Source organism: Tetrao urogallus (genome assembly GCF_951394365.1).
Source record: "Tetrao urogallus genome assembly, chromosome: 1".
Lineage (NCBI taxonomy): Eukaryota > Metazoa > Chordata > Aves > Galliformes > Phasianidae > Tetrao > Tetrao urogallus.
The window spans coordinates 144335745-144356429 of NC_136813.1; the positions used below are offsets into that span (position 1 = coordinate 144335745).

Here is a 20685-nt window from a genome sequence, read left to right on the forward strand (position 1 = left end):
TTAATGTAATATCATATACCGAAAGATTATCCTGCCTGTATTCAGTGTTTTCATGCAGCAATTTTATTTTTGTTGACGTTCACAGTACTGTAATAAGTAATAGACTTGATGATCACTCTCGCATCTGTGCCTGCCTTGCAGATGTGATCTTATCAGGGTTCCACTCTGTCAGATTGCCTTTAAAAACATTTATATGGAAAAAGTGAAAAAAAATCTGAAGTTTAAACTCACAAAAATACCTCATGGTACATTTCCCCTTCTCATGTAACCATTCAAATCTTACTTTTTCTTTGAAGCTCAATGGGTTTTTATTTCCATCTGTTATCTCCTTTTTAGAAAAATGTTTGGACTATTGGTTTTGGGCACAGGACCAGAAGCCTGAAACTCCTGAATTTTAACATCGGCCCTTATTCTTCCCTCTTTGGCTCTGGGCGAGTCATTTAACTTCTTTGCCTTTGTTTTTTCATTTGTAAAACAGAGGTGATAATAACACTTACCTACCTCACAGGGGTTTTGTGAGGATCAACATGTTTGTGATGTGCTTTAAAGATTAAAAACTTGATAGAAGTATTAAGAGTTTTTACAGCAAGACAGTTCGTTTTTTTTTACATTTCTTTTGCTTGTGTGAAGGGAGAGAACCCATGACACTGTCTTTGATAAAGCCATTCGACACTCAGATCCTAAATAACAGACGTTAATGGAGGTTCAGTTACTCATCCTCGTCCTCTCTTCATGCCAGTTTCCTGCTGCTGCTCTTGTAGGGTTATGCCAGTTTTGCTGCAGGTCACACGTCTCTAGTTACACTTCTGGATAAACCTTTGAACTTGAAGTACTTGAGCTTGCTGCTTCTTTCACCGGATCTCCAGGTTGGAATCAGTTTGTGTACTTCTCCCTCCCTTTCAGTAGAGTTGTTGTTCGTGTCGTCATTCAAGTGGGCACTTCTCTTGCCGTTGTGAAGGGGAGGCCGTGGTCTGCGGTCGTAGAGAAGGGCTGTCACATGGAGAACCGTTCCACCTTAGCTGCTCCGTGAACAAAATCAGAGTGGTTTCCCATTCCCTTCCCCAAATTGATGCATCCCCCCGTGTGTTATCGGTGACACTTTCTGCAGTGTCTCTCGGCTCGCAATACCCAGAAGCCATCTCCTGCCAGTAGGACACAGGATTGGAGGGAGCGTCCCTTGCACCGTGAGGGCAGGCTGGGGCCTGCAGTGGTCAGGGAGCCTCGCTGCCTTCTCCAGTCTCCAACCATGTGGATGCGCATCTCTGGGATGTGCTTTTGGGCCTTTTGAGAGTCTGGCCTTTGAAATGCCAAGGAGATGGAGTCCGTGAAACCTCCTGTCTGACACTGCCTGCTTCTTTCTGTGCTGCGCTGCCCCCCATGGCCTTAGGGACGACTCTCCACTCTCGTAGTGTGCCATCCTCTCCATCGCTGCCAGTCCTTGAGGCAAAATGCAGTGCTTCTGCAGAGAAAGGAGCTGAAATGATGCACTGTGTGCACCCATGACGTTTCCATACACATATCTTGCATTTCTGTCGGGTGCACACAGAGCATCTGCTATGCGATGCTATTCCTTTCTTAGGCAGAAAACAGAACAAACAGCAGCACGACTGCTGACTGCTGATGGCAACTCTGCCATGTTTACTTTGAACCCAAGGTTAGCTATTTTCCCCAAAGAACCAAAAAAAAAAAAAAAAAAAGGAAAAGCAAAAAAGCCTGCTAACAAAGTAACCAAATGTTATCTTCCAGAAGGAGGGAGGAGGTGCAACGGTGGGAGTGCTCTGATCTATCCTCATCTCCACCGCTTGGCTGGAGATGCGAAATGCTGCTTTCAGTTTCACAAACATAAGGGATTATGTTTACAAAGGTCAATGCCTTCTACCTGTTCAGGAAACTGGCTGACAGTGGGCATCAGGTGTCTGGTGAGCTTCTCCTCGCTGCAGACTGGCAGTGGGAGAAGGTGTGTCGAGAGGAGTGGGAAATAGGTTCATTTCATCTGTCTTGTCAGCAAAGCAGTGCCGCCTTCCTCTTTTCAGAGAAAGAGGGGAAAAAAGGCAGAATGAAGGGAGGAGGTTGCAGAGCAGAAATCGGTGATGTCCAAACTGGCTGGATGAGAAAAGGCAGCTTTTCTACTTTGCACATAACTAGGTAACAGGAAGGTACAGCTCAGTCCTCTTGCCTGAAACACTGTCCCCCAGCAGCAGACATCGTAATAATAAGAATAGCGGCTGTGTATATTGATGCTACTTGCAAGTTACCTATAAGTGTTTTTGGTTGTGTTTGAGTTTTTGTTTTTGTTTTCTTATACTTGAAACAGCTTCCTTTGCTCAGCTCTCACCATCGCTCTGCTTCTCCCCTCCTTCCCCACGTGCAGTAACAGAGCAGAGGCAGGGCAGGGGGACGCAGTGGGGTCGGTTGGCACACGGTCAGTCACCCAGGGCCGGGCCGCTCCATTCGCACCCCCCAGGCACCACACTTCCTTCCGAAGGGTTCTCCATGGACACAGAAACTCAGCACTTTAGCAGGTGCTCTTGTATGGCTGGCTGCCCCCCCCCTTCTCCTCCTTTCCTATATTTTTATTTTACTTTTAGTATAGTGGTACTTAAAATCACTGGTTCACTTAAAAAAAAAAAAAAAAAAAAAAAAAAAAGACAAAAAAAAGACAAAAAAAAAAAAAAACCAACAACAATAAAATGTTTAAACTCTACTAATGTACAAATAAGCTGAAATGTTGCATTTTATGTGTATTTTTGCCATAGCAGGTACTGTATTTCTCATGCTGGATTTAGAAAAAAAAAAAAAAAAAAAAAAAAGGAAAAAAAAAGAGAAAAAGAAAAAGCAAACAAAAAGGGTGACGTTTTATTGGAGTGTAACAAGTTAAGAGTAATAAGGAAATAAGTCGTCGTCATTTCATTGAAACTGAGAGATGGTGTAATACATATATAAGTTTTCTGAAGGTTTTTTTGGGCTTTTAAACAGCTTTTTTTTTGTTGTTTCGTTTTAATTTTAATTTTTTTTTTTTTTGAAAGATATGATTGTATTATGTGCAACTCAGTTGCTTACATTATAACTACAAAATATTTTTGGGTTCCTGGAAAAAAAAAGAAAGAAAAAAAAGAAAAAAAAAAAAAAAGAAAAAGACTAATAAATGTGTTTGGCTGCTAAGCATTTAATCCTCTGCCTTCCCGCGCGTTTTCTTTGCTCCCCCGCGCCGCGGCCTCCGCCCGACAGGCGGCGCTGTCTCCCTGCCCCTCCCAACCACCCGGGGCGCGGCGTTGGGGGCGGGGCCTGGTGGCGAGGCGGGGCTCCCGCCCTTTATCCCCCCGCTGCCGGCGACGCGCGTCCCCTTTTCCCCCTTCCGCCGAGCCGCCGTCATGGCGACCCCCTGCGCCGAGGAGGACCCGCTGGCCCGCTACCGCTCTCCGCTGGTGTCGCGGTACGCCAGCGCCGAGATGGCCTTCAACTTCAGCGAGAGGAAGAAGTTCGGAACCTGGCGCCGCCTCTGGCTCTACCTCGCACAGGCCGAGAAGGTAACGGCGCCGAGACGCGGCCGCTGCGTCTGCGGTCCTGAACGGGCTGCCGGCCTCGGGTCCCTTGAGCCGGTGCCGCGCCGTGCGGGATGAGCTCGGCGAGGCGACCTTCGCCTCGTCCAAAACAAATAGAAGCGTAACCGCTAAAAGGGGCTCCGATGGGGTGTGTGAGCGCGAGGCCGGCTGTCCTGCCGGCCCCAGCCAATCGCTGCTCGCGCTGCACGCCGCCCTCCCGCTCCCCTGGTTGTGAAAGAGCCGCGTTCGGCAGCCCTGCCCGCCGCAGATGTGGGCTGAGGTGGCTCGTGGTCCGAGCGAGCAGAACGCTCAGCCCCCCGTGCTGAAAGTGAAAAGGCGGGCGAGTGCTGCCGCAAATAAAAGCAAGGCGCAAAAGCTTGTGATGGGACAGCTCTCGCACTGTGCCTAGCTAGCGTGTTTAAGTAGCGGTGTGCAGAGGCGAGGCGGGCTCCAGGCCGAGCTGTCACTGCTGGCCTGAGGGCAGGGAAGCGCGGTGCTGGAGGATGAGCAAGCAGTGCTCGGTGCGGCTGAGGTTTTCCTTCTGCACCAAAGGCAGCGTGTTGGAAGCTGGAGCTGTTCCGATACAGCTGTGTTGTGCTCGGGTGAAGCATTACATGCTGAAGTACAGTGACGGACCTAACAGGAGGAAGCAAGCTGCTGGAAGAACCAGTGAGAAGTTCTTGGTGTCCGCTCCCAGGCCTTGAGCTCGGGTTCCCGTGTCTCCTGCCCCTTGCTTTGCCTCCCATTGCCACCACAGCTTTGCTCCCAGAAAGCTGAGGCAGACAGTGCAGTCTCTAAAGCACACTCTTCAAAGTGGGAGGAAGGATGCCGCTATTTTTATCTGTCTCCTCATTCCAGAGGAGTTTGTCTTCTGAAGTCAGATCTGGCCTGAAAGAGCCAACTCCTCAGCACCTGTTACCTCTGTCAGCGGGCAGGTTGTGATAGGTGCAATCAGAAGTGATTTCCTGAGGTTGTTATTAAAAATGCATAGTATTTCTTTTTGCATACAGTAAAGTAATAATAATAATAATAATAATAATAATAATAATAATAATGCAATGAATGAACTGTGGGCAACATTTACGCCAGTAATTATCTTCACTGTCTTTCAAGACGTTTGTGCCCTGCCTCTCCAGTCACCCTAGCAGCCTTCCTGTAGTAAATCAGAATGGTAGGAAAGCCTAACAGTAAGTTTTCTGCAAGCTGTAGGGAAGTAGCAAAAGAGAGAACGTACGATTTAGTTATAAGCTTTAGGTGAAGGATAAGGTGAGGTATGTGGTTTCAATACCCACCCTATTCATTGGAGAAATTTTTCAGTGTGCCCACTTGGAATATGTGAAATAGCTGAAAGATTGTGTCACTAGATACTGGGTTAAACAGACAATCCAGGTTGCGTTTTGTTTCTTATAGCAGGTGATGCCAGGAGTTTGAAAGAGGAGAATCAGCAAAGCAAGTGGAGACAGCTTCTTCAACTCACCTTCTCCTAGTTAATACTAGTTGAAGTCCAGGCTAAGAGCTAAAGCATGGGAGTTCATATTCATCTCCAAACTCTAATTTTTTTGTTGTTGTTTTTAATGGTAAATTCATTTGTATTACAACATTCCCACATCATTCTTTAATTTGAGCCTTGAGCTCCTAACCTGACAATAAGTTGTTTGAAAGACAAGCAAAAAATTAATGGAGCTCTTCTTTCCAGTAGACATCCCACAGCTTTGACCCAACCAGTAGTGTTCTGCGCATGTGGAATCTCAGTGTTTCCTCTCCTAAGGATAAGCACCTACAGTTGTTCTCAATTTTTTTCTTTTCCCTATAAATTTGGAGTATTTATCTGGCATGTTCTTCATCAGATGTGCAGCCCAGTGTTATTCTGTTATTCTGTTTGTCAGAGATGTTCTGTATCACACATCTGCTTTGCTCTGACCTCTTGCTATAGGAGGGAGTAAATGATCAGAGCAGTTACAACATCACGTCACTGTGTTGGAACAGCCTTAGAGGAACTGCACCTTAAAAGCACAACGCAGAAAGCCCACCACTGACTTACGGCACTTCGGAGAAACGTCATGATCTCACTTGGGTACTTAATTTTTTCAGGTGGACAAATTTGAAGGACATCTGATTGCTTTCTCCCTGAGGTACTGTCAATATTGACAGAAGGTCATAGGGAAGAGGCATCACGTCATGTTTGTGGGCACGTAAGGACACGGCGTTGGCACCTACCTTACATGTACTGACGGTGTGACAGTCTCTTTTCTTGGAGATTACTTCTTCCTCTGTGGCACATACCATCTTCAGCTTTTCAGAACAGCTCATGGACATGTGAACAATACAAGAGCTGTTAGCATAAGACTGTTGCCTGATGTCTTGTCTATGGGCTTCCAGGCAGTTATGATCTGTATCAGAGCACCTCAGAGACAGCAGTCTGGAGCCAGCTGCTACCCCTTGCTCATCTGGACATTCGTGGTTGTGTCATTACGCTTGCAGCAAGGTATTTTAAGTTGTTTGGGTGCTAATTACCTGATGAAGACCCTGAAGACTTATCTGCTTCCCTTGCTATTTTCTCTAATTCCAGATTCCACATGTGCAAACACTTTTTTAATCAATTTGATTCTGAATAGAACGAGCTTTTGAAATGCTTTGTATCATTAAAGCTTCCTGGTTGGAGAATTGCAATTACTGCTGTGCAGAATAGTAGCATTTTAACATAGAAAAGGCAGCAGTGCTAAGTTCACCGCGAGACTTTTAAACTCACCATATTAGAAAGAGACATGTTGCTCATCTTAATTAGCTTGTGTAAGGTTTATACCAGTATTGATAATATCTTACTCTGGTTTTTAAAACAGCTTCCAGAAAAAGTTTAACAGATATTTTAAAAGACGAACTAGGAGTATTTGTCTCGTGCTTTCAGATCAGGGAATTAGTTCTCCCAGATCCCAGTTTCAGGCTGAGATGAATTTTAGGGCTTTTGGAAAGGTGCAAACAGCCTTTGCTTTCCATATGTTCTAAGCAGTTGTTGTAAGCACACCATATATGCTTGCAGTTGTTTTGTCCAGAGTTCCTCCTGACACAAGCTATCTTGTCACCTGGTAGCTGAACTGTTCTTTACCCAAATGGTAAATTTCACTGAAAGAAGTTAAAAGTGTGCTCTTTTTTAAGTCTTTTTCTCTGTATGTCTAATGTTTGCAGTTGACACAGGGATGTTCTGTGATTGAGGGAAATGTGAAGCCCAGGAAGAACATCTAATCTTGAACTGTGCCTTACCGGAAGGGTTTGGAGAACTCTAGAATGAAGCATTTTCTCTTGCAACTTTTGACTGTGCCCAATTACCATGCTTCCATGAGCTGTCACATGGGAGTAAATTATTTAAACAGCTCCTGTATCAAATTTGAGTTTCCTCTTAAAGTTCTTTCTCCTTCGCAGTCACTTGGGCTTCCCATCACAGATGAGCAGATAAAGGAGATGGAAACAAATCTGGACAACATTGACTTCAAGATGGCAGCAGAAGAAGAGAAGAAGCTGCGCCATGATGTGATGGCACATGTTCACACCTTTGCCCACTGCTGTCCCAAAGCTGCAGCCATCATTCACCTTGGAGCAACTTCCTGTTATGTAGGGGATAATACGGTAATATAAGACTTTCATTTTCCTGCCTGCAGAGCTGGGCAAAACAAAGATGCAGTTTCTGACTTAGCAGTTCTTTATAAATAGCTCTTTATCATTTTGCTTATAAAATAATAGTCAATCAATTTTTTTTTTTCGGACATCTTTATCAGTCTTCCTGTTGAACGTGATTACCCTTTTTCCTACGTACCCTAGGAAGACGGGCTCCTCTTGTGGTTTCTCCCCTTTGGTATGAAGCAACATCTACCTGCAAATTTACTGTTCCCTGAGCTCTGTTTGCATGTTAAACATTCAAGGAGATAAGATATTCACAATGAAAATGTATGCAGACACACATGAGCTGTCAGTTACGCCAGCGGGACAAGAGTTCACTGGCCTACAAAATGAGTCAACTTTTGGTATACGCAGCCCGTGGGCTTTCAGTTGTTGCCTGGGGCACCTGCATTGATTCGGGGTAGATAAAGCTTTTCAATAGAATGGATAAATGTGTTGAATAAAAAAGGAAGTGTCCCCATTCTGCAGAACTGTCAGACGTCAGGAAAAACCTGTCTGAACCTGAGCCCAAACTAAAACTTCTGCATATTGCTGCTCCCTGATATCTAAGTCATTGCAACTTGGTATCCTCTTTTGTTCTACAAGAAAGCTGCTGCATGTTTATTTGTACTTACTCCTTTGAAAATCAATTTGGCTTTTAGCTAATACTCCCTTCTCCAGGTCATTTGGCACCTGTCTGTATTTGAGACTGAAAAGAGGAAAGGCGGGACTGATGCGTGATCAGACCTCACTCTTCTGCTACCCTTAGCCCACTAAGTGCCACCGTTTTCTCCTTTGATTCAGTGATTTAATCTGTCATGTGCATCGTGCGTATCTCCAAATAATCATTATGCTCAGTTACTGGAAATAGATCTTCTGCTGCCAGTATGACTCCCTATGGATAGTATAGTAGGAACAGTGATGGATCCAGCATTTTTGTCATAAACAAGTTCCCTGCAGTGTTTAGGCGCAGGAATAAAAGCTGATGCCTTGTTCTAAGAAGAGACTTCTGGAGCAGGCAAAGTATTTGATCTTCTGTGTTCTTGCTGAGAGAGGTCCTTGTCTGCTCCTTCAGGCTGGATGGCTGGTTGTCAGACATGGCCCAAATTTCCTTTCTTTGCTTCTTTCAGGATCTGATTGTCCTCCGAGATGGGTTTAACTTGCTGCTACCCAAGGTGAGAAGGTGATTGTGCAGCGTCTCAGAAGCGGGCAGTGCTGATGTTCTGTGGATAGCACGTGTTCAGCCTGGATTTTCTTAGGCCTCACTGAGGAGCTAGGAGGAGAGCTGGCTACTTAGATTATTCTCAAGCAAGTGAACAGTATCTTCCTTTTTCTCAAGTCTTTCCCTAAAGCTTCCCTGCTCATCACAGGAATTGTGAGCACCTTTTGTTAGGTACTAGCAGTTCTTGTGTGTCACAGGTATCAGTCTCAGAAAACAACTGTATCGCTTTCAAGATGAGCTTAGGTAGCCATGTAACTGTATCACCAAGAGTGCATCAGCATTAAAGAGGCTATATAATACAACTTTCTGAGTTCAGTGTAGATGGAGTGTAGCTGGCCTGAATGTCTTGGCACCCAGTTTTCCCTGGATGAAAATTCCCTGTAGATGTGTCCATTACACCCCAGGCAGCTTTATTTCTGACCAGGACTGAAGGAAATACTCAGGAGTAAACCAGCTTGGGTTGGGTGTGAGCAGTGGACTAGCTTCAGCTGAAGACCAGCTGCTTTCATCATCCCGTGCTTGATTTCCTTAGCAAGTAGAAATTGTGTGTGTTCCCTGGCAATATGAAGGGCACCATACTGTCTGGTTAAACAGAGATGTTCAATGACTGTATGCTTGTTTCCGTCCCCTTTTTCTCACAATGTTATGCTTGAGCATGCCAGCTTTTGTTCCTTTTTTTTTTCCTCCCACCCCACCCCTTTTTCATTCCACCTCTTTTCCATCCTCCCTGTATCCACCAGCTCGCAAGGGTGATCAGCCGGCTGGCCGACTTTGCTGAGGCACACGCTGACCTGCCTACCTTGGGCTTCACTCACTACCAGTAAGTAGCTATCAGCCTTTGCTTTCATTTGTTCAGCTGTGCTTTGGATAGACTGACCTGCTACTACTTTTTCTTTCTCCCTTCTCTCTTACCATCTCTGATCTCTGGCATTTGGCATTGCTGGACATTAAGATGGTGATTCAGAAAAGGAGTGTGTTGCTATCGTTGGCCTCACATCAGGAAATTGGACTTTTCTTTGAATACTGTCAGCAGTTGTTTTAACAGAGCTCCATAAGGAACTTGTTAACATAGGTGTAAATTGTGGGTTGTTTCAGAAGGTGTGATTTATGAATTGCAGTAAGCCTGTCAGATATTCTTAATGCTTGTTTTCCCATCAGTTGTATTCCACTGCATCTTAGAAAGGTTTGTTATTGGAAGGAAACCACAGCTATTCAGTGTGCTAAAGCCTTCTTCTCAAGTGATGATGACTACAAGATCTCTGTTTTCATATATCTCTATATGAATAAAAAAAGGAAGAATTTCCCTTTCAACTAGACAATGGCATTTTCTGTGCCTGGAAAATTTCATTTTTTGTGCAATGCTATTGGCATTACTACTTGTAGGCAAGTTCCTGAGTCAAAATACAGCAAGATTTGGACTTGTCTGTTGTTGGGGAAAGTAATTAATCTGCTAATTCATGAAGATGGTTTGCTTTTAGAGGCTTTAAACTATAAGCTTGGATTTTCTATCCTGGTGACATGGAACAACAGACCCATGGAAATTAAGCACAGATCATGACAGAATCAGTGTCTGTTGCTTTAAAATTACTCCCAAAGGAGAGTGGGAGCATCAGATCAGGTCTCTTGATTAATAATCTTGCTGTATGTGTTGTGTTGTTCAATCAATCAGCTTCAGTCCTTAGTCCCTCTTTATTGAAAGCTTTTCAGAGAAGTAGTATCTGGTCTTTGCTTCACTCTGAATTTTAGAAAGAGTGCAAAGAAGTATATGCAAGGCAAGTCGTACTGGTGAAAACCATATTAGAAGGCAACAAGTACCTTGACATTTTCAGTCCTGTGTCAGCAGGGCCCTCTGACTTGTTTAGGGTCAGGTCCACATTTTCCCTAGCTTCTCTTGCTGCTTATGTACTTGCAGAGTTCTTTATTCCTGGATCGCACATCCCTGCTTCCACATCTTCTCTGCTGTCTGTGCCCGAGCTTAATCGGAGCACCTTGCTCATCTGTGAAGTCTTTAAAACGCTGGAGGCCCTCTGTGTCCTTGACATCAGAGCAACTAGGGCATGTGGTAGTGGTGCTGCACTCGCTGTGCTTTCCTCCCAGCTCTCTGCCTTCTCCTGCCGGGCCGGGCCCCTAGAGGGTGCCGTTTGCCTGCAGAACTGCTCCTGCCGAGCTGGCTGCTGGATCCTGGTAGCTGTGGCTGGGGAGCAGAAATAAGGAGCCTAGGAGTGGACCCTCCACTTCGTGTTATTTGTTACCAACTAAGGCTTTTCCATTTGACAGAGTTCTGGAAAAAAGCCATCAATATTAATTTTTTTTTCCTGAAAAGAATAATCTTATTGTCTAGTGTAATTGACTAGTGATACATAGGTACCAAATCTTTGACTCCTGCTCTGATGAGTCAGAGGGATCTTAACAGTAGACTCATCAGCTAAGGATGGTCTTTTTGGAGTTGTTGTGCAAATCACCAAGGAGTGATTTCTGTTCTTGGTTGTTTTCAGACCTGCACAACTCACCACTGTGGGGAAACGCTGCTGTTTGTGGATCCAGGATTTGTGCATGGACCTGCAGAACCTGGAGCGAGCTCGGGACGACCTGCGTTTTCGGGGTGTGAAAGGCACCACTGGCACTCAGGCCAGCTTCTTGCAGCTCTTCGAGGGAGACCATAGTAAAGTAAGTCAGCCAGAGAGCAGACTTTCAGCCTTGAAATATTCTCCTGTCTGGAGTGCTTTTCTCTTTAGGGGCACGTGGAGGTTCTGGCATCAAATACTTTTTGGGTCATTGAATACTGAGTTTCTTTTTGTTTTGTTTTTGTTTTTTGTCCCTCTGAGGTTGAAGAGCTGGACAGATTAGTGACTGCAAAGGCAGGATTTAAGCGGTATGTACCAAGAATGCTTAGTAACCTAAATGTGGTGTTAACAAAATCTGACTCGTTTTCCGTGTTGGCTCAGAATCTATCAACTGCCAAACTGACATCTGTGCTGCTGTTGATTTTACCTTCCCTCGTGGTCTTTCATTCCCACTTGAGGCTCTCTGGGGGGAACTCCATCTCCTAACCAGGCCACTTCTTTAAAGCACAGCTGTCCACTTTTCCTCTGCTTCACTCTCTCTCCTTGTGCATGCTACCCAAAGAACTGACAGCCTGAATCCAAACATGTCAACAGGGCAAAACGATGGCATTGTCATCCACTTCAAGAGCCATTGTCACATCTTGCTCTCAGTCTTCTCATCCAGTTTAATGTCTGAAGCATTCAACTTCTGTGCTTGTTTTTAGATCATACATGGTCACAGGGCAGACCTACAGTCGCAAGGTGGATATTGAAGTCCTGTCTGTACTGGCCAGTCTGGGGGCATCTGTTCACAAGGTGAGCACCCTGTGCGTATACAGCAGGAAGGAGGACAAGAAAAGATGCTTGTGGTGCTGAACGCTTACCTTGGGAAATAATAATTGATGTTTGTTGTTCAGCTCCTCTTTGACATCACGTAAATCACCATTGGGTCCTTGCTTAGGCATCAGATATCAAAGATCTTAAGACCAGGTATTAGTCTAATCTGTGCTAAATTGATCCAAGTAGAGTAAATGTCTTTCCCAGTGCATATGAGGTTTTTAAATTTCTCCATTTTTCTCCCCATCAGTTGCATCTCTGATTTTAGTGTTATTCTGGCTGTCCTTGTGGATTCTTTTCGTTGATTTATCTCTGTTCCCTCCCTGGTCCTTCTGTTGGGCTAAAATGCTCTGTGCCATTCTGGTTTAGTTCTGCAAGCTGGCTGATTCAGTGAGCAGTTGTTATCTACGTTTGCTAATCACATAACTTCTGTTATGCTTTTTCAGTGTTTCTTCCTAATCTTTACCATTCCATGCAAACATTGGACCTGCTTTGGGGTCCTGTTGTATTCTGATACAGTGGAGGGACTTTTTTGCTGATGCTTTCTTGACTTTGGGATTTTTAGGTCAAGAAGCATGATTGTAGTGGCAGTTTTTCATTGTTTCCCAAGTTCTCATCTTGGACACAAATGCAAACAATTCTGCACAAACAGTGACAGGAGGTTTGTGTCGGTTTGATTCTGTTTGTTAATTTCTTGGGCTTTTTTCTAGATTTGTACTGACATTCGTCTCTTGGCCAACCTGAAGGAAATAGAAGAGCCTTTTGAGAAAGACCAGATTGGTAAGGGATGGTTGACATTTCTTGGGACAGCGTATGGACCTTTTGTTTGTGCTGCTGCAGCCTTTGAAGCAAACTTAGAAATGTCACTGAAAGAAGTTGTTTTAAATTAACTGGGGTGTAAAGTTTTTAATGTATTGAATTATTAAAAAAAAAAAGAAAAAACAACCAAAGACCTCTGGATATTAAATAATTAATCTGATTTTAATGTTTGTATTCTTCACTTTCTGGGTTTTGGGAAGAAAAGAAGCAGTCATGTATTCCTTGTTGCTCACAAGACAACCGGGTCTGAAGAGAACTCAGTGTTCTCCATTCCTCATGAAGCTAACAGGAACTGTAGGTTTTCAGCTTGACTCAGCACGTTTTGTTGCCTATTTACACACAGACAAATTTAGAACAGTAAAACCCTTTCCAGAAGAACACCAATTACGTGTTTCTAATGTTGGTTTTTAAAAAAAAGAGAGAAGGAAACATAATTTTGGATGTTGGCTAGAAGAAAGCTCAGGCACCCTGAATGTTTCCATAGGATTGAGTCAGCAGTTGAAGCCATAGCCCTGTCTGTTAGTATTACTGATCTACATCTTATGCTTGGTTTCACTAGAGCAAAAGGCATCAGTAGAACTATGTGGCTCTCAAAGACAGTGCTCTCATGATCCTAGAGAGATGCTGCTAAGCGCTGCGCTACAACTGACGTCCATCTGTTCCTTTCATGTGGAGGTGCTTCTGCTGTTTTGTACAGTGGCAACATGTCTTCTCACTTTTTTCCCCACCACATTTAGATGTTTCTAATCTGAAGAAGTGTCATGTTGTCACTTTCTTTATTGCGTTTTGTCCTCAGAAAACTATCATATTTTGAGGCTTTAGCATGTTAGGAACCATTGTTTGACTTTTCTTATCCGGGGCAGGACCTGCATCTTCCTGAGTGCGCCATCTCTATTGCCCCATTCCCATCACTCTTTCTCCTTCCACAGGTTCAAGTGCTATGCCTTACAAGAGGAATCCAATGCGCTCGGAGCGGTGCTGCAGCCTGGCTCGGCACCTGATGACTCTGGTCCTGGATCCCCTCCAAACAGCTTCTGTGCAGTGGTTTGAGCGAACGTTGGATGACAGTGCTAACAGGTTTGTGTACTTCGTGCAATGCAGCAATTTGAGAATACCTTGAGCAAGAAGCTCCTTTGATATGTTTGGAACGGTCTATTTTTACACTAAAATCACGGGTTGCCGTCCCGATGAAAAGCAGAGTTGATAAAATCTAGAGACTACAAACTGGTTTTCTCTCAAAGATCAGATGGAAATTGTTAGTTTTCTATAAGTCAAGATCTTTTTGCACAGCAATCCAACAGAGAGAAGAGGGCTGCAGGTGATTGATTGATCTGGTTTAAGGATGTACTGTTACAGCACATGACATCTCACATTTGCACATTAGTTTTCGTTCCTGTTTTGAACACAGCTTTTGACCCTGCTCTTCTTCAACTGATAATGTTGAATGATGCAACAGTTTCTTTGTAATCCCTTCACCCTCACACTAATCTAAAGAAACTTATTTTCATCTCTCTGTGAAGTGCTCTGTAAAAGAAGTAATTTAGATCCTAAAGAGTGAGCACAAACCATTATTAAGCAATCTTATAGAAACCTGTGCACATCTTCTAGCAAAGTTTGCTGAGCGATGTTTTTGTTTTGTGATTCTTCATTATGACTTTTTTGAGATGAACCAAAGTTATCTATAATTAATTAAATAGTAGCAATGGCGTTCAGTTCATTCATCTAGCAGTTAATATTAAATTTGCATAAAGTTTGTATTTAACCTTTGATATTTCAAAGTAGTCTTCTTCCTTTGAATGTATTTTTCTAAGAGGACTTGACTCCACAGCTGCTAATATTACCTGTCTTGCTGAGGAAAGAGCTGCATAGGCAGAGTAAAATACAACGTTTAAGAAGTTGGATGCTGGTTGATACAGTGGTTTCATTTCCCAGTAGTTGCCAAGTCTAGAAATATTATTGGAATGTTCCCCATTTATTTTCACTTCATTTAATATAAAGGGTCATTTGTTCATTCCATACTTGATATAGAAAACTCTGTGCCTCGGACTTCTGTTGTCAGAGCTAACGTGTTCTGAAGGGAGGGCAGGACAGAGAAAAGGCAAATGAATGACCTGTGAAACAGCAGACAGAGCGACCTTTTCAAAACGGTATGATAGAACTGGGAACCTTAAACGTAGCACAGGACTGTAGTGCAAGTGTTTTTTTAAAAGATCACAGTTGAGAATGGATCAGGTACTGCTGTCACAGGAGGGTGATGCTGTACTGGCTGTGCTGTGACCCAGAGCCCTTTGCCTGATACAGCTTAGTGCCCTTATTGCTTTCCTTTCCTCCCTCTCCTTTCTTACTCCTTTTTTGTCCGGAGCCTCCTGAGCGCTCAGGAGCTGATCTCTTAGAGAAAACCCCCACCGCACACATAGACCGCTTTGAAAGTTCCCTGCTGAGCAAAGCCAGGCGCAGAATGAGCATGCAGCAAGTCTTCCTGCTGGAGGGCAGGATCAGTAGAGGAGGCAGTGCAGAGCACCTGGGGAAAGATAGGTAGTTGCTGGCTCTGTAAATTGCTGCCCTCTTTTCTAGCTGTGTTACCACTGAATTATCTCAGAGCTTTCTGTGAGTGCCTCTGTGCTTTCTCATCTTCTCTTTCCCTATCTCTAGTGACCCAGCAGCTCCCTTCTCACAGCAGTAGCTCTCAAGATGGGTAGCTCTTATTTAGCTTTCCTGTTTGTGACCTTTAAGCAGCACGAAGCACCCGTAAAGAGAACAATTCAAGCATTAGGGTCTCTGTAATGCTCTCTGGAGACACTTGCAGAAACTGGAGAGCTGAACTTGTGGTAGACTTGAACGTGACCTTTATTGCTAACCGGGGCCCTTGGGTACCTGTGTTCATAGGCGTGTGTGCCTGGCTGAGGCTTTTCTCACAGCTGATATCATCCTGAGTACACTGCAGAACATCTCCGAGGGACTCGTAGTATATCCAAAGGTAAATAATTAGATAGCATATGCAGAGTTGCATCCTTGATACGGCAACTGTGCCAAAAAGGCAGAGGGTGGGGGTGGAGGGGCGGAGAGAAATAGTAAATCTTCCCAAAGATTATAGTTCTATCTATTTGTTCAAACAGTCTCTGAATTTTTGCTTTGTGTTTTCACTGCTTGCAGCATGGATACACAATGGTATTTGTCAAAGCCAAACTTCTTAAAAGGGGCACTTCTATCTGAACTGCACCATGAACCTGTAGAATTTACCATCAAAAGCAACTGTCAACACAGGTCTCATACAGCCCTGTAAATTATCCACAGGTTTTAAAAAAAGAACAGCATAACAACAACCTCATTGTACACCCTTTCCACTCTAACATTCCCAAGTATAGTTTCAAGCTAGTAGCTTTGTGCTTAGAGTTCCAGAGCTAAAATCAAAAAGAGAAATTATCTTTCCTGGGGATTTAAAGGCAGAGGAAAAAGCTCACCAGGAGTCCCAGCTGCCTACAGAATTCCTGTAACTCTGCTGTCTTTGTTTGAAGGTGATTGACAGGAGGATCCGGCAGGAGCTGCCATTCATGGCCACAGAGAATATCATCATGGCAATGGTGAAAGCAGGGGGCAATCGTCAGGTACAGATGAATTCCAAAATACCTTTGTTCACTGCCTGATGTCTCACTCTTAACAAACAGAAGCTGCTGTTTTTTTGTCTTCCTGAACATCTCCCCTTTCTTTGTTCTCCCCTTACTCCCACAGAGTTATTAATATTACACCTGTGCTGCAAAGCCAGACTCTGCTTTCTGAGGAGAGAGCAGTTGTAGAGATCCTTATTTACTGTTAGGAATGCTGTGTGTTTGAGCTAATCTGGCTGTCTGTGCTGGAGGGCAGAGAGACCTATTTATTTTTATTACATGAGATACTAGCAGGCACTTTTCTTCCGTAATTGTTTGAAGGAACTTGGAATGCAGGCCAGACTTCTTCAAATGGAGCCTGTTGGCAGTGGGGTACCTTTATAAATTAAAGGAATGAATCACTGCAAGTAAGCCCAAACCATTTGTTCTTGTATCACACTTCCTTAGTGCAGTATATTGCCTTTTATTGCTTTTATTGTTTATGGTCCTTCATTCAGTTTTCTGTGTCCAAGCAAATTGAAATCAGAAATAAGAAATGTTTTTCTTAGCAAATAGGTTCAGACACAGATTATAGTTCCTTATCATTTAATTTCAAAGTTCAGTTTGAAACGGGTAATAAACTTCACATCCTACAAAACTAGCTTATTTTCTCTCACCTTGAGACTATAACATTTCCTTCAATAATTGTTTCCCATAAAAGGTGAAGTGAAACTTGCAATATAGGAATAACAGAAGGGTTTCCTAGAAGCTTTGAGTAGGATCTGTGGTTGTGGCTCTCTGGAGCACTTCTGGCAGCTCACCCAGTTAGGAAACATCCAATTGTTTCCCATAAAAGGTGAAGTGAAACTTGCAATATAGGAATAACAGAAGGGTTTCCTAGAAGCTTTGAGTAGGATCTGTGGTTGTGGCTCTCTGGAGCACTTCTGGCAGCTCACCCAGTTAGGAAACATCCTTTTTCCTGTCTTTGTGCCTGTGATGTTTGTCACTGTGTCCGTCAGTAAGCTTCCTAATTAAACATAATAAGATTCATATTCTGTGTAAAATTTTTTTATCTTTTCAGCTGGTTCTCTTTCTAAAGCATCCTGTATTTACCTAAACAGTCTATTTAATTAGATTGAGAAGCTAATTTCATTTGTGTTTGTTATTGGCTTACCTTCTTTCCGGTGCTCTTTAATTACAAGTCTTTAGAGTTGAATACACTTAGAAAAGCTGTTCTTTTTCACAGTATGTTCTGTTTTTATGTGCTGAAAACTGTAACAACAAAATTTTCTGAGGACAAATCTGAGGCTTTCCTACATCATAGCGTAAAAACTCACTTGCCTTCCTCACCACTGAACAGCTCCCTCCCCCAAACATCCTAAACAGCTCTGTTTGCCTGAAGCATGTCAGTGCTGGAGCACGATGGCCTTTGAATAGAGGAAACAAGGAATAGGAGATCATTTTCCTTCTAAACCAAGATTGCTCAAGGGTAATGCATTTGAGAAGACTCCTGCTTGAATATAAATGCAATCACATAAATATTTTAGTGCCAGCATGACAGCATCTGATCTTGTGGGTGGTCCTCAATGGCATTTGGGCTTCCTTGTTTTTACAGATGGATTTCACAGCAAGTCAAAGGTGGGGGGAAGTCTTTTAGAACAATTAGAACTTTTGTCAGTCTTAATCCGTATGAAGATTCTCTAGCAAAGAATGTCTTAAGACCCTTGAATTTGTGTGCTTTTTTCCCTTCAATCTGTTTGTCCTTTTGTAAGCCATGGTTTACATAGTTCACTGCTGATTAAGTTGGACAGCTTCTCTTCTTTTCTTTTCTTTTTTTTTTCCCCCAAGTTTGTAGATTGTTATTCTCTCAAGATGTTCCATGCCGGGGATGACTATTTGTGAATAAGGAATTCCTCCATTGTAGTTCATAGAATATCTTGGGAACAGCAATTAGAGTCTGTCTTCAGAAAAAACCGTGCAAGTAGGGAATGGAACAACTGGAAAAACAAATTCCATAGTGAATCCTAAGAGTATGTGGAGAGTCTGAGAAAGTGTGAAGGGTTTTACTGCCGTAAGCTTGTGGGGTGATTGAACAGGGAACATGCACATCATTCAGACTGCTTTAGCCTCAAAGTGCAGAGATGTAGAAGGATCAGGAAAATCTTGTTTTCCTATAGTGGTACGAGATGCTACAGTCTAAGCTGTCTCATTTGTGTGCCATCCAATGCAGGATGCTTTGATGTTTCCCCTCCTGCACAAGCAGGATATATGTGAGAGTGAGTAACAAGGGACTGAATGTTTTCCTTTTCCCTCCTCTTCCCCCTGCTCCTGTAGGATTGCCATGAGAAGATCCGTGTTCTCTCCCAGCAAGCAGCTGCTGTTGTGAAACAGGAAGGGGGTGATAATGACTTCATTGCCCGTGTCCGTGCTGATCCTTACTTCAGCCCCATCCATAAACACCTTGACAGCCTTTTGGATCCTTCCTCCTTCACTGGACGTGCTCCTCAGCAGGTAAAGAGGCTACAGGTTTTAGGTGTTGTTATGCAATTATGTTTTTTAATCCTGCATCCTGTGTACTCATATTTCATACCTCTGTTCCTACTACTGTGGCAGACACACACTTACCTTGTTTCATTTGACTGCCTTGTCTTTCTGCCCTATGGGCTTCACACATGATTCTGGATGTAGCTGACACTCAGTGCCTCTGTGAAACAGACCCCAGTGAGGCAAGCAGGTCTGAATAGGGAAGAGAAGGGAACATCTTTCTTCTACTTTCTTCTTCCCTTTTCTTAAACAGGTGGCAAAGTTCCTAAAGGAGGAGGTTCGACCAGCACTGATTCCATACCAAAGCAAGATGGGTGGGAAAATTGAGCTGACACTTTAGGCATATTCAGCAAAGTCCTCTGGGTACAGGAAAATAATAAAAGCCTTATTGAACTAAGTCTGCTTGTGCTGTCACGTTATTTTGATGGTCTACAGTGTTTAACCCTCAGAGCTTACACCACTTTGATTCCAGATGGGCTTTTCAAATCTTTGCTCGCTGTTTAATCAAGCCTCCGTCCATTGTGTGTAGTTACTGAGAAACACTCAATGGTGACAAGATTGCTTTATCACTGTGCCTTTTGATGAGCCCTTACAGAGCACTGCCAGCTGCTTAAAGAGCAGGGTTTGGTGCTGCCTGTCATTCATGTGTGACTTACTGATGAGCCAAGGTTAAGGGGAGCTGAGCCCACTCCCTTCTTAATTCATCTTCTCTTAAACTTTCTCCACAGGTAGTTCAAAGAATTCTAGAGGCCGTCCTTGCTGTCAGAGTACTGTAATTTGGGGAACAAACAGGCAAAAATGATTTGAAAGGGAGAAACCATGGAATTTCTGGGCTGCATCTAACTGTGGTTGTCTTTCAGTTAGTGATGTCTAACTGTCCTAATACTGTACCTTCTCACAAGCTTGTTTACCAGCCATTGTGATTTACTTTCCCAGTCCTTGGCTGTAGGTGCTTGCTTGTGAACTGTATGTAGGCTCTGGCAAACACAAGTCATTCTCTACCACAAGTTTTGTCTGATAAGAAAAACGATGCGGGAATTCACTGAATGCCAGAGAAATTCAAGAGGTCTTTGGTCTTATTTCTGACCTTCAATATTCTGCTTATAGCACCTGTGCTTTACTGGGTATTCGGTACTGAACCAAACTTGTCTCCCTCTGACTTAAACTGGAATGAGTTCCTTACCTCTCCTTCCTCAAAAGCTCCTTTGTTATTTTTCCTGGTTCTCAGCAATACTGTGTTAAACATTACTAGATTCTTGGAATGTTATGGCTGAAGAAAATTACAGAAAACAGAATAAACTGTTAAAAAGCTACCTGCTCTCCTCCTTGAGGCCGTGATTGCTTGAAGAGGATTTCAGAATGCAGTAATGTGTTGTAAAGAGACTTGTCTATATTAAGTATCAGGAGAAGTGGGAAGCTTCAGGCCACGACCGCCTCTCATCCAGCTGCCTCTAGAGTAAGGCGTAAACGCTGGTTAAGTTTTATGGTGCCTAAAATATTTTGCCTGTTTGTGCTATTAACATTTAATTAGCCATCTGTTTAGAAAGGGGGCGACTTCGAATGAACACTGTATCCCGGGCTGTGGGAAAAGAGAGGTGGCAGCAGGGACAGGGAGGGGATGGTCTGCCCTCATGGGGCCCCATCTGGAGTGCTGCATCCAGGCCTGGGGCTCAGCACCACAATGACGTGGAGCTGTTGGAGTCAGTCCAGGGGGGGCCACGAGGATGCTCAGAGGGCTGGAGCATCTCTCTTGTGAGGACAGGCTGAGAGAGCTGGGCTTGGATAAGAGAAGGCTGCAGGGAGACCTCATTGTGGCCTTCCAGTACTTGGAGGAAGCATACAAGCAGTGGGGGGACCAACATTTCATGTTGCCTGATAGCGATAGGGCAGGGGCAAATGGCACTAAACTAAATGAGGGGAGATTTAGGTTAGATGGTAAGGAA

The 20685-nt window shown here is 43.7% G+C and overlaps 1 protein-coding gene across 2 annotated transcripts; it reads left to right on the forward strand.

The window, feature by feature from the left end:
* Nucleotides 1-3371: 3371 nt before the first annotated feature.
* On the forward strand, nt 3372-19082 carry ADSL (adenylosuccinate lyase; the record flags this gene model as incomplete). Of its 2 annotated transcripts, XM_079548119.1 has the most annotated exons (13): nt 3372-3527; nt 6960-7163; nt 8324-8368; nt 9156-9235; nt 10911-11082; nt 11241-11287; nt 11684-11774; nt 12506-12575; nt 13544-13691; nt 15501-15591; nt 16130-16219; nt 18533-18709; nt 18996-19082. In XM_079548119.1, the coding sequence occupies 13 exons, from the start codon at nt 3372-3374 to the stop codon at nt 19080-19082; spliced, it is 1458 nt and encodes a 485-aa protein (XP_079404245.1). The 2 variants fall into 2 exon arrangements, with proteins under 2 accessions (XP_079404245.1, XP_079404246.1); XM_079548120.1 differs by lacking the exon at nt 8324-8368.
* Between the last annotated feature and the right edge of the window lie 1603 nt (nt 19083-20685).